This window comes from Mirounga leonina, unplaced genomic scaffold (genome assembly GCF_011800145.1).
Source record: "Mirounga leonina isolate KUSES-001 unplaced genomic scaffold, KU_Mleo_1.0 Mir_128, whole genome shotgun sequence".
Lineage (NCBI taxonomy): Eukaryota > Metazoa > Chordata > Mammalia > Carnivora > Phocidae > Mirounga > Mirounga leonina.
Genome location: NW_023270320.1, coordinates 38771922 through 38785338, shown reverse-complemented (window position 1 = coordinate 38785338; position 13417 = coordinate 38771922). Strand labels below are relative to the sequence as shown.

Genomic DNA, 13417 nt, shown 5'->3' with positions numbered 1-13417 from the left:
CTCACGGTATGCGCCACTGGGTCAGGTTAACTTATTCAACTTGTGTCACGAGCATCTGCAAAATCTTTGGGTGTAACTATTAGACCCGTCAATGACTGAGGGGCAGAATCTGCTGTGAGCAGGGCGGCCTCGAATGTGAGCCTCTGCATCCTATAGCATGGCTAGCAGCGAGGGGGGAGCGTGGGTCCAGCGCAGTGGGACCCCGGGAAGGAGCATTGCTGGAGGACTTACGCAGACACTGGGGGACCTCTCCTTTCCACACGCCGTGGCCTTCGCAGGAGAGAATGGCGGAGTGGGAGGGCTGGAAGCCGTCCACGCAGCTGTAACTTATGCTGGCGCCCCAGTGGAAATCCGCTCCCTCCACTTTTCCATGCAGCACTTGAGGAGGCTGACCGCACATGAGAGCTGTTTCCAAAGAACAGACAAGACTGAACGTCCAGGGCCCCACCCCAGTTGTAACACTCAGATGGCCCACATTTTAACTCCACCCGAATTACAAAGGGCATCCACATAGGGTTGCTTTCCTTTAATAAAAGGATTATTGAGGAAGACAGCAGATCAAAATAATAAAACTTTTCTCCAATATCTCTTCATTAATATAGATCACAACACATCACACTGTAAAAGAAAGCAGGATTGAACATGACACCCTCAATAGGTACAAGGCCAAGAAAGGAAGAGATACTCATATTCAATGTCTGTCTTTTCATGGTGGTTCCCGAGGACAAATCACTCATATGACATGAGCACAACCTTCTGGATGTATGTGTACAGATGGTAAACCATCTGCATTTTTTACATTTAAAGATAGCATATAATATCTAGAAGACATGGACTGTTGAACCATTTGCCGAATCATTAAAAACCAGGCAGACGCATGGTTACAAAGGTTCTGTGAGATACTCCCAGTCTGTGTCTTATAGCATCCCTGAGCCCGACGTTTATGTGGTATGGAGCTGCAGAGCATGAACACAGTTCTCAAGGATGGTCAGCCCTCGGTGCTGGCCCCCCATGGCCCCTCCAGTCTGGCCATTACACCAAAGTGCAGGGGGCTGGGGAGCACTGTGGACACATCTTCCTGGGAGAGCCAAGAGCTTTCTGGATTTCCCAGCTTGGAGCAGGTTTGCCAGTGACAGAAGGCAGCAGGAGAAGGAACTTACCCGTATATTCGTCCTCACCTGGGTTTTCTCCTGCCTGCTCACACTCACACATTCTCATAGGAGGAAGACACAGTCACACGCATAATCCCACGTGCACACCCAGCAGCTGGAAATGGGCCTTTCTACTGCCCTTCATCTTAGGCATGTTTCCAACCAATATTTCTGAGAATGCACATGGGAGGGGGCGGGGAACGAGTGCTCTGGACAGGAAAAGCAAGTGGACAGTCCTCCAGGCGGGAGCAGTAATGAGCCACGTGGTTCCACACAGGACGTGAGGAGGGGTCGAGCCTGAGACCAGTTCCAAAGGGGAGAGTGGTCTCATCTGGAAAGGCCTGGTTGGCCACAGAGGCAATGACCACTGCACTGACTATTAAAAAAGGAAGCAGAAGTCGACAAAAACACGTGACGTCCCAGAGGCCAGACCATTTTATTTATTTATTTATTTTTATTTATTTTATTTTTTTAAAGATTTTATTTATTTATTTGAGACAGAGAGAATGAGAGAGACAGAGAGCACATGAGAGGGGCAAGGGCCAGAGGGAGAAGCAGGCTCCCTGCCCTGAGCAGGGAGCCCGAAGTGGGACTCGATCCCGGGACGCCAGGATCATGACCTGAGCCGAAGGCAGTCGCTTAACCAACTGAGCCACCCAGGCGCCCATGGCCAGACCATTTTATTGGCCACTGTCATCAACATGCTCAGATGACTAGACCCCTACTGACACTACTTTGTGAGTTTGTCAACATTATCTAATGCCCACTTTGCAGCAGGTGCAGCGTTAATGATAGCAGGTGGAGGAACAGGAGACCCGGTGATCCTTACCCCCTGGTGGGAGGGAAACACAGTCCCAGAACATGCCCGCGTCAGAAGGGAGAGGAAGCCGTGAGCTTGAGCACCAGGCTCTCATTGAGGCCTCCCACCAAGCTCCGCCCATGTGAGACCCAAGCCCCGTCTGTCTCTCAGAGCCCACTGAAGACGACATCTTCCTCACTACCACCACCCATAGTCCAGAGTGGAACTCCCACAGAACTGTCTGTGATCCTAGGCTAATAAGGAGCGGGCACCGCATTTTTATGTTTGGGGCCAGCCACGCTCGTGCCCCAGCTGTCTCCGTGGCCCTCCTGCCCTGCTCCGGCCCGGCTGAAAAGAAAGCCTGCGTGTGCTCCCTGCAGTCCTGGCGGAGGGGTCCTAACCATGCAGACCCCTGCTTTTGGACGACTTCCACCAGCCCCATCCTCTCTCACCATCAGAGCCCACCCCACCACTCCTTCACTCAGGCCGCTAGACGGGCCTCAGCCTGCCCCACTCTCCCTGGAAAACCCAACAGCATGGATCATAAACGTTTTCATACCAACTCCATATTCCTGTGCCAGCTTCGGTCCCAGCAGCCAGACCCCCCAGAACATCATGGTACCAAGGTTCTCTGCCATTATTAGATGATCGGCTCCTCTCTCTAAGCTGACTTGGAAGTCCTATAATTACACTTTCCCACCATATCTGCTGTAAGCCTTAATATAGCTGGGGTTAACAGGTGTATCAAGAGAGGAATGTGTTGGCATTTAAAACACAGACTTAGGGGCGCCGGGCTGGTTCAGTCAGTTAAGCATCTGCCTTCAGTTCAGGTCCTGGGATCGAGCCCCATGTCGGGCTCCCTGCTCAGTGGAGAGCCTGCTTCTCTGTCCCCTTAGCATGTTCTCTCCCTCACTCTCTCTCTCAGATAAATAAATAAAATCTTAAAAAACAAACAAACAAACAAACACACAGACTTAGAGGTAGCATGCCTGTCATCTGAGTCTCAATGTCTCTTGTTCCTGATTTGTGTCCTGAGCCATTTACTAACTCTCTCTGTGAGTCGGTTTCCCCATCTATAAAACTGAGATTAATGTATTAAGAAAATAAAGTGATTTTATTTGCAAATTAGTTTACAAGAATTCCTAGCACACAGAAGGACTACATAAATGCTTGCGAATGCAGTAAAACATAACTCAATAAACACTTCTGTGTCCATGAATAAGACCAAAAAAGTATTGACACATACCTTTGCAGACTGGTTTGCTGTTATTCCACGTACTGTCTTTGGTACAACGGATGGTGGATGACGTGATGGGCTCCATGAGATAGCCAGGATCGCACTGATAGCTCACGGTCTTATTGAAGGTGAAATCCGTCCCAAACTGGATGCCATTTGCCAGGGTACCTGGGTCCCCACAGCTTATAACTAACAAGCAGGAGACAACAACAACAAAAAAAATAGAAAAATACAAAATTACCATTAAATGAATTAGTCGCGGTTTCTGTTCAAGTTACTCCCCTTAAGCTGCTATTCCAAGTGATTAAGTAGAAAATTGTTACAGCAACACCGTCCTCAGACGACACTACTGACCGGCTGTCAGGAACAGTGTGTTTGGAATGTGATCAGAGAATTAAACATTTGTCTTATTTTCCTGCAAAATAATGATCTACAGAGAGAACGAACCTTAACTTTCTTTGGACCCAGCTTTACAATGTCCAACTGAACTGGCCACTGAAAACAGTTTCAACCATATAAATTACAGAGTGGGGGCGCCTGGGTGGCTCAGTCGTTGGGCGTCTGCCTTCGGCTCAGGTCCTGATCCCAGGGTCCTGGGATCGAGCCCCGCGTCAGGCTCCCCGCTCAGCCGGAAGCCTGCTTCTCCCTCTCCCACTCCCCCTGCTTGTGTTCATGCTCTTGCTATCTCTGTCTCTGTCAAGTAAATAAATAAAATCTTAAAAAAAAAAAGTGAGTGTGTAGGGATGCCTGGTTGGCTCAGTTGGTTAAGCATCTGCCTTCGGCTCAGGTCATGATCCCAGGGTCCTGGGACCGAGCCCCGCATCGTGCTCTCTGCTCAGCGGGAAGCCTGCTTCTCCCTCTCCCACTCTCCCTGCTTGTGCTCACTCTCTCTCTGTCAAATAAATAAAGAAAATCTTTAAAAAAAAAGAAAAATTTCAGGGCGCCTGGGTGGCTCAGTCGTTAAGCGTCTGCCTTCGGCTCAGGTCATGATCCCAGGGTCCTGGGATCAAGCCCCACATCAGGCTCCCCGCTAGGCCGGAAGCCTGCTTCTCCCGCTCCCACTCCCCCTGCTTGTGTTCCCTCTCTTGCTGTGTCTCTCTCTGTTAAATAAATAAAATCTTTAAAAAATAATAATAATAAATAAATAAATAAATTACAGAGTGAAGAAAGACCTAAAACTACCTAATAGCGTCATCCTATCAAACATATGTGTATCTTCTTTTTCTCTATGTATTAAAAATATCAATACAATACTTCATAGAATAAGTTAATTTTTCCCGGTCAGGTAGATACCATGGTCATGGCCTCGAATGCCCATGACAGCGACCACCAACCTGTGCAGTCCGGGGCTGTTCCCGTCCAGGTCCCGTTGGCTGTGCAGTGCCGCGTCATGAGCCCCGAGGTCTTGTAGCCTTCCCAACAGGCGTAGATGACCGAGCTGGAGAACAGGATGCCATCACTGCTGACGATCATGCCATTCGTGGGCGTGCCGGGATTCCCACAGGACACAGCTATGAAGGACAAGGACACAAAGAGAGGGAGCCGCTACCAAAATGATGAAAGCCAGAGACCAAAGGTCATCAGCATAACAGACGACATATTTATTTTTTTTAAAAAAGTAGGATCTGTTACTATGGAAGATGTGTAATGTGTATTTTACTTTATGATTCATACCGTTTATTCTCTTGATGAGGTACAGATGGGAAAATTACATTTTCATATTATTCTTCCTAAAGTACGTTACTTCAAAACAAATTAAAAGATGAGTCGAAGCATTGAAAATTCAAAGCCTTGCTACTTAGAAATTTAACATGTTTATAATACCAAAAAAAAGGATTTTTTTTAAAAGGATCTATATGGTATTAGCAACTCAGAAGGGCCTCCCTTCATGTAATAGCTGATTTTTTTTTTTTTTTTTATTCTGGACAAACCAGGTCATATTTCACAACTGCAGGAGAATTCATGTTGGAACACAAGGGACGCCTGAGGAATATGAATGAGTATGCTTAAACTGCCTGGTGAGTGGTCCCATGGGCGTTGCCCCATCTAATGGCAGCTGTGCTAATGGGTGCCTGCGCGGCTGTGATCCCTGCTTCTCTCCAGATGGAATCCATACCAAGCACAGGCATTGAGACACCGGCTAACGACAGGCAGGGCAACAGGTCTACACTCCACGCGTGCCCCTCGCGCGTTCCTTAGTCAGCAAAGCAAGGTACGCAGCTGCTGGGTGTGTATCACGGTGATGATTTTAACCCAGAATAAGGGGTTTTTTGCCTTTTGTACTTGGGTCCGTTTATCACAGAATGTTAAGTTTTTCTCTGTAGCCCTCCCACACGATGCGCCGCCAGCAAACATAGAAAGAATGTGACCTTTGGCTGGATTTTAGTAACAGGAATGTATCCTGAGACCATTTCTGAGGATGACCGAAATATTTACAAATGCTCTTGCCTCTTTAGTTGTTCCACTCTCAAACCTAGCCTTGAGAACAAAGATAGACTCTTCTTAAAAGTCAGAAGAAAACAGACGACAAAATGTGCATAGCAGAGAACAGCCACTATAGCAGATGTTTAGGGAGTCACCTATCATACCATGTTGAAAAATGCACTGACCCTCAGGTTGGACTAGATCATGTCTGCCAAACACAAAGCATGCGTGTGGGTGCTTCTTCAGCGTGCCCACGACACACATAACCACTCCATCACAACCCTTTTTCCCTGATGGATCTGCTGTGAACTTACAATCCCTTCTCACACAGATGGTTCAGCAGTTTTCTGGCTGTCATGTGAGATGATATCTATTTACTGATCGTGAAGCAGATGACACTTCACAACCCCTAAAGCTCAGAAGTTTTGTTATGGTTGTGGTATCAATTAAAATGTCATATTCCAAAAAACACCAAGAGGTTGGACTCTGCGAGGTAATTATTCATTCAACAAACACTGATTCATCATTTAGTATGTGACAGTTACTGTGTAGATGTACTAATGGAAAGCCTGACATAGAAATGTATTGATTTAATTCATAATTTAGCAAACCAACAAGACAACCATGTTCTTGTATTTTATTCTAATCATATCTGTTATTAAAATCTGTGTAGCGATTTTTTAAAAGCCACCTGTGAAGGATAATGCTAAAGTGAGACAAGAGATTGGTGAAGATATTCAGCTTAATTTATAGACAGGTATGTTGGCAGTAAGGGGATATCCATCATGATAATGCCATCCTAATGTTTAGAAAGTCCTTCAAATACTGTATTCTACAAAATCAAATTCATGGTTAACTTTTTTTTTTTCCTGATAGGGACACTTTCACTGATGGTTATGCTCATGAAGACTAGAAATTAGCCTCAATATGTCCGTGTTCATATCAATGCCATCATGATATAGGAGGACCTCCTAAAGGAAAACAGGAGCTTCCATTTATAGTCAGCAGAAGGGAAATAAGATTGTTTATAAGTAAGAAGTTAAAACTCTTTAAATACGTCTTTTGTTCTCATGTACATTTGGTTAACGTGACTCCTTTCAGTAAAAGATCATTTTCTTTTACTTAATTTATAATAAAAGAGCATTATACTTATGCCAAATACACTTATTGAGTTAAATAATTTTGGGTTTGAATCTTGGCTCACACAACTTAAGTAAACGTGAATGATCAAATCAAGTCCTTGATATGTAGTGTTTTCACTGTAAAATGGGTATAATAAAGGTAAATGCTCTTGGTTGTTGTAAGATTAAACATGCTGCGTGCAAAATGCCTAGAACGAATCTGGCATCTTAGTGGTAGTAAGGGTATACATGGTAGCTGATGCATTGTCATTTTTGTTATAATCACTGTCATCACACATCTATTACCTGGATAAAATGTAGGCTTTATCATAATCTCATGGGAAAGAGGATTAAGTGTTGCCTAAGGCAACTAAAACCAATGATGTAGTTATATTTAAGCAGCTTCCTAAGATCCATTTGAAAGGTTCAGTCACTGAGTCTATAATTAAAAGACTGGATTCCTAACAAAGAAAACATGATCTGAAATCATGGAAATATATTATAAATATAACTTCTTTGACGTTTAAGAGTTTTTAAAATATTTTTATGTTTTTTATTTTGTGTTTTATGAACTCTGTTTTTTCTTTTTACCATTTATTCAAATGTCCCATCAGGATCTAAGGCTTTTGATAGATTCAAAAAAGGTGATTCATCAGGAAGGAGATACTCTCAGTAGACTGAATACATAATCATGGTTAACACTGGTGGAAATGCAAAAGTCACTGGTAACCCCCCTTTCTATAGAGAATAATATGTGTCCCAAAAATCCAGACCTATGATAACAAGAGAAAAAAAAAATTGAAAGATACAGATTTTCCAAAAAGTTTTAAACATGTATGTTGTGGCGGGGGGGCAGGGGTTAGGATTAGGCATATATTCCTTCCCATCATTTGTTGTTACAGTGAGAGTAAATTATACTATTATTACTCAACTTCCCATGATTTCTATACAATGCAGGTTTGGAGGTAGTCAATTTTGTGGGGAATAGCATATTTGAGAAATACTTGCCATATTGAAATATTTCTGCTTCTTTCTGTACACAGATTTTAATGGCCAAGTTTCTAAGGATTTTATAAGAAACACTTGAATTTCTAACTTTAGATAAACCAAATGCTATTCTAAAAATACTTGTATAGTCTAAGTTAGGTGTATTATGAAGTGAAATCCAATTAAGCTCTCCTAATCAAATAAATGAATTCATTCATGTTTTGCTGGAATAGAACTCACAGTGTTATATCACAGCACCAAAGTGAGATTTCTATGGAAAAACATCACTTGCTCTCAACTGTTTTGAATTTTTTTCACCTTTTAAATGTGCAAAGTAAAGTGCTTTTTATATCAGAAACCTGATACAGAAGTACAGACCCAAGTGAATGACCATTTATAATAGAATATAAATGTATTTAAATGAGGTTTGTTCTGCTTTTGGGAGCTATGTTTTCCCAACAAATTTGGTAAACTTTTTTTTTTTTTTTTTGTGGTGGGGCGGGGGAGTGGTGGGGCAGAAGGAGAGGGAGAGAGAGAATCTTAAGCAGGCTCCCAGCATGGAGCACAGCACGGGGCTTAGGCTCACAACCTTGAGATCATGTCCTGAGATGAAATCAAGAGTTGGCTGCTTAACCAATTGAGCCACTAGGCTCCCTAATTTGGTTAACTTTTAACCAGTAATTTTTCAACCATTTCTCTGCTCCATTCTTTCTCTGTTCTTTTTCTTCTAGAACTCCAATTACAAGTATGTTAAACTACTTGATATTATCCCATAGGATATTTTTTTTTTCCTTTTTCCTTTGTTTTCAGATTGAATAATTTTCATTGATCTGTCTTCATGTTAACTGACCCTTCTGCCCTTTTTAATCTGCTAAGCTCATCTAGAAAAGTTTTTATATCAGATATGGTATTTTTCAATTCCAGAGTTTCCATCTGCTTGTGTTTTTATTATTTTCATTTCTCGGTTGAGATTTCCTATCTGTTTATGACTCTAACTCTAAGTCTGTGAAGATATTTTAAATAGCTGCTTCAAGTCCTTGTGCATTATTTTCAACATTTGGGGCATCTCAGGATCAGGGTCTCAGGATCAGATTCTAATTCTATGGTTTTGTTTGTTTGTTGGTTTGACTATGGGTCATATTGTTCTGAGGTCTGCATATGTAGTAATTTTTTATTGTATGCTGGACATTGTCAACAAAAAATTGCCTGGATTATGTCATTCCTTCAAAAGATGCTGGGATTTGTTCTGGTGAACTTTTAAATTGGTTGTAGATCTTCTGGGTCCTGCCATCAGTTTCATTCTCTGTGAGAGGAGATCTATTCAGACTTAGTCCTAACATGTTTTTGCTCTTAGTTCTAGCATGTTCCTCTTATTTTAGGGAGTGGTACATATTCATAATGCATGGAGTTCTCTGCATCTGTGAAATGTCCTAGGTACACAGTGAGAGCTCTGACTGGCCAGATGTCCAGTGTTTCTCAGTAGGGTATGACATCTAATATCGCAGGTCCACTCTCAACTCTGCAGCCAAAGGTCATTGCATCACTGGTCTCACTCATGCTTGTCTGTCTGGCCCTCAGTCAGTGAATGCTCACCAGGCTTATGGGGCTGTCCCATTCTCAGCTGGCCCTGTTCTGCAAGTTCTATTTCAGTAGCCTAGAATAATTTCTACCGCATCACCTTACCAAGCCACCCTACCACCTGGGTTCCACTTTCCAACAGAATGGTAAGAAAAATATACAGAATGATGGGGTGATTATGGGCTCACCTCCCTGATTTCTCCTACAGAACATTGTCATGCACTGTCTGTTGTTTAATAAGATAATTGTCTCATATGTTTTGTTGTTTTATGGTTGTCCTCAGTAAAAAGGCTAGCCTATTGTCATTCAACATGTCATGGAGTGAAGTGGAACTCTTATTTAATTTTCATAATGTTTAAATATATTCTGGACCAACAATTCCCTTGTGTAGTACAGAGGGAAAAGATTAGATGGGGTGTAAATGTAGGTTACAAAATGCAGGTACAAAATGTATGTATAACTTTGAGGTACCATACTGTAGAATAGAAAACACTCTGTTTTTAGTGAGAAAGAGATGCTATCATGCAAATTTTAATATTCAAACTCTACAGAAGTGGAGGGAATTGAGGAAATTGTGTCTGAGTAAGAAAAAGTACTAATTTAGAGTCCCATATTTCAGTCAATAAAAAGGTATCATTCTGCAGCTCACAGTGGCAGGTAGCATCCCACCACTACCATTCAGTCATGTTTGATTTAAGTCAACTTCTTTAGGGCCTAAACTTAAGATTTACACTAACATGATTGTAAGGAGGTGACTCAGAGTCCAAAATTACCTTGGATTATTATATATACGTATATCTTTATCTAGGTGTAGATATATCCAAGATAATTTTCTACTCAGATGAGAATATATACAAACATATATATGCATGCACATGTATAAGATATGTATATATATTTTCATATATATATATGATTATATTATTTATATATGATTTTATGAGATTACAAATAAGGTAGTCTGATTGCATACAATATAGATTATATACATATATTATTTTCTATTGTTCTATATAATACATATAATAAAGTGAGAGGTACGAGTAGAGATGGCACAGTAGAGAAAATGAAGATTAAGAAAACGATTTATATTTCTGGTATTGATATTGCATGAGTTTATTCAAGTCGGTCAACTTGTATAGAAACTGTTTCAGACATGTAAAAATGGCTATTTATTTTGTGTAAGCTTTTTGGACTCAAACATTAAGTAGTTGAGAAGTTTGTTTGCTAAATATTTTTAACATTTAAGTCTTATCTGTCTGAATTCTAAATCAGTTCCTTTTTGGACTCTAAACAAATTTGTGGTATCTCATCACACCTTTGCTTAAGGCAAGCATTGCCAATACATGACACGGTAAGTATTCATGGTCTTTTACTGTTATTACTGAGATATCCCACCATGTCCTCTTAGGCCTCTCAAATATTAAAATAAAATATATTCACTCCAAAATATTATACAGACAATCACCCTAAGTTCTTTGGCAATGCAGTGTTTTGGACAAGGGCCACCAATAGACAGGAAATAACATGGGAAGTGAAGCCTATCCCAGCCTGCAAGAATTCCCATCAGCATTTACACCGCTTCTACTCACTGTTCCTTTTTCTCAGTTATTCACTACCAGCAACCACAAAACACAACCAAATCACATAGAGATTATTATTAGATTAGAAACCTCTTTTAGGTTATAAGCGTTCAAAAGGTAAGGATCTGTTAGATAACCTTTTGAATAGTCAGTATATCTCCATGTACCCAGTCATGAGTTTTGATGATTCTCTTATACATTTGGCGGAAAGTAGTTTAATGATACAAAGCTTCAGTCTCTAGGATTTCTGTGGAATGGTACCAGTCATTTTAGAATGAAATACATGGTTCCAATTGTAAAGGTTGACTTTATGACTTGAATGTACTCACCTTCACACACGGGCTGCAATCCTGACCACGAGCCATTGAGCAAACATGTCCGCTCAGGAGAGCCCCTCAGCTGGTAACCCATTTCACAGGAGAAGCGGAGAAGGCTCTTGGCCTTGAGTTCATCTCCAAGCCGGGACCCATGTGCTGGGGTCCCGGGATCACCACAAAATCCAGGGTCATTTCCTATTGAACAGAAACAAATATGGTGAAACATAATGTTGTTAGACAAGTTTATAACAAAGCTGTTATGTTTAAAGAGAACGAAGGGTATTTATTTATTTATTTATTTTTATTTATGTTAGAGAGAGAGAACTCGCGAGTGCATAAGCGGGTAGGGGGTGGCCTGGAGGGGCAGAGGAAGAGAATCTTCAAACAGACTCCCTGCTAAGCACGGAGCCCAATGAGGGGCTCTTGGTAGGGCCTGTTCCCATGACCCATGAGACCTGAGTGAGAACCAAGAGTCAGCCACTCAATCGACTGAGCCACCCAGACACCCCAGAATGAAAAGTTATTTAAATGTGTTATAGTCATACTGCATTCTGGAAATCTTGTGAGAAAGACTTTATTCATCATAGTGCAAAGGTGAAAATCATGAAGAAATTGTTCCTGTATAACTAAACACAAACAAGCTTATCAAAATATGTAGATGACAAAAAATTGATACTCTGGAAGAAATAAAATTCTAGGAATAATGAACGCAGGGTTTGTCTACTGCGTCAGTATGGATAATAAAAGCGAAACAGGATTAAAGTGTATTGGGTAATGAACAATCAAATGAGAGGTTTGATTCTTCTCAGTTGTGTCCAGAGTTGTTAATTCACTGAGTTTTATTTAAGAACTATTCATGAAAAAATTAAGATTTTTTTTTCAAAGGGCGTCAATGTAATGATCAATTCCTGAGACAGGAAAGATGTGGAAGAATTGAGAGGAAGCATGGACAAGGAATCAGGAACAGACAGGGACAGACTGAGCGAAGGGAGGCAGGCCTCTTGGCCAGGGTGACGAAGAACTCCAAGAACTCCCACAAGAGGAAGTGTGAAGTGACTGGCGCTCGAAGTTATTGATGAGGATGAAGATGACCATATAGAACACTGGCGCATTCCTTCAAATAACTGTACTGTTACACAACCTTTCACGTCCCTAACTAATGGTATCATTCCTTACCTGTACAGTGGGGTGGCGTTCCGCTCCAGTGACTGTCCTCTTGACAAACTCGAGTGCTGTTGCCTACAAGATCCCGGCTCCCTTTGCACGCGTAGTGAACTATGGCACCGAACGTAAACAGTTCTCCAGTTAGGATAGCGTTGGCAGGAACCCCTGGATGGCCACAGGATATGGCTGAAGGAAAAATTAAAGTAAATGAGTACATCAGTCCTGTTGAACTGCTTTACCTTGGTAGGTCTCCCACACAGACACCCATACAAACATCCCCTATTAATGAAAAGCAGCTAAACATACTGGCAAATTCCTGCAGTTCCCTGTGGATAACCAATATCATTTTCCAGGTGACACTCCCCCACCTTTGATATTCATGTACTACTAAAGACAAGAAGAGGGTCTGTCGACATTTGTTTTTGTTTCATTTTGTTTTATCTTGAGGTAGTTTTGCTTAAGAGAGAAATTTACAGCTAGGCTTTCAACGAGAAAGTTACTCTATCTACACATCTTTTCCATTTGTCCTTAACTATAATCCAAAAAAGCAGTATGATACAAAAAGCTAGAAATTATATAGATTCATGAAAACTATTTCCATTATCTCTTCAGCTAATATGATAACTATATACTTGCTTGGCTCAGAACTCTGTCTTATCTCCTTATTCTTTCAGGTCATGGATCTACGGTGACACTTCTAACAATTTTTCTTTGAACAGGTGGCAGTTTAAAATGTTTAAGTAATAATAATAATAATAATAAATAATAATAATAATAAATTAATGATTAAATTTTTCCTCAAGTTACTCTATAAAATAATCTCAGTATTCCCATTCATTTCTTTAAAATCATGCCAAATCAGGCCTATAATCTAATCATAAATTATCTTTCAAAGAGGAAAACTCTGGAATCCAGATTAATGTAGGACACTGAAGACTTCTCTCTCCTTTTCTATAAAGTCCCAAATTAACAATGTACTTAATGCATTTGGCCGGACATGGAATAAGAACTTCAAATAACTGTACTGTTATACAACCTTTCAAGTCCCTAACTAAT

The 13417-nt window shown here is 41.2% G+C and overlaps 1 protein-coding gene across 1 annotated transcript in view; it reads right to left on the bottom strand.

Annotated features, from left to right (window-relative positions):
• Positions 1-13417, bottom strand: part of CSMD1 (CUB and Sushi multiple domains 1) — a 519075-nt gene that overhangs the window by 26397 nt on the left and 479261 nt on the right. Inside the window, exons 44-48 of the mRNA XM_035003847.1 lie at positions 12374-12547; positions 11210-11392; positions 4522-4698; positions 3197-3376; positions 232-405 (exon numbers count right to left, since the gene is read on the bottom strand). Coding sequence (XP_034859738.1) covers positions 232-405; positions 3197-3376; positions 4522-4698; positions 11210-11392; positions 12374-12547 — 888 coding nt within the window. The remainder of the gene's footprint in view (positions 1-231; positions 406-3196; positions 3377-4521; positions 4699-11209; positions 11393-12373; positions 12548-13417) is intronic.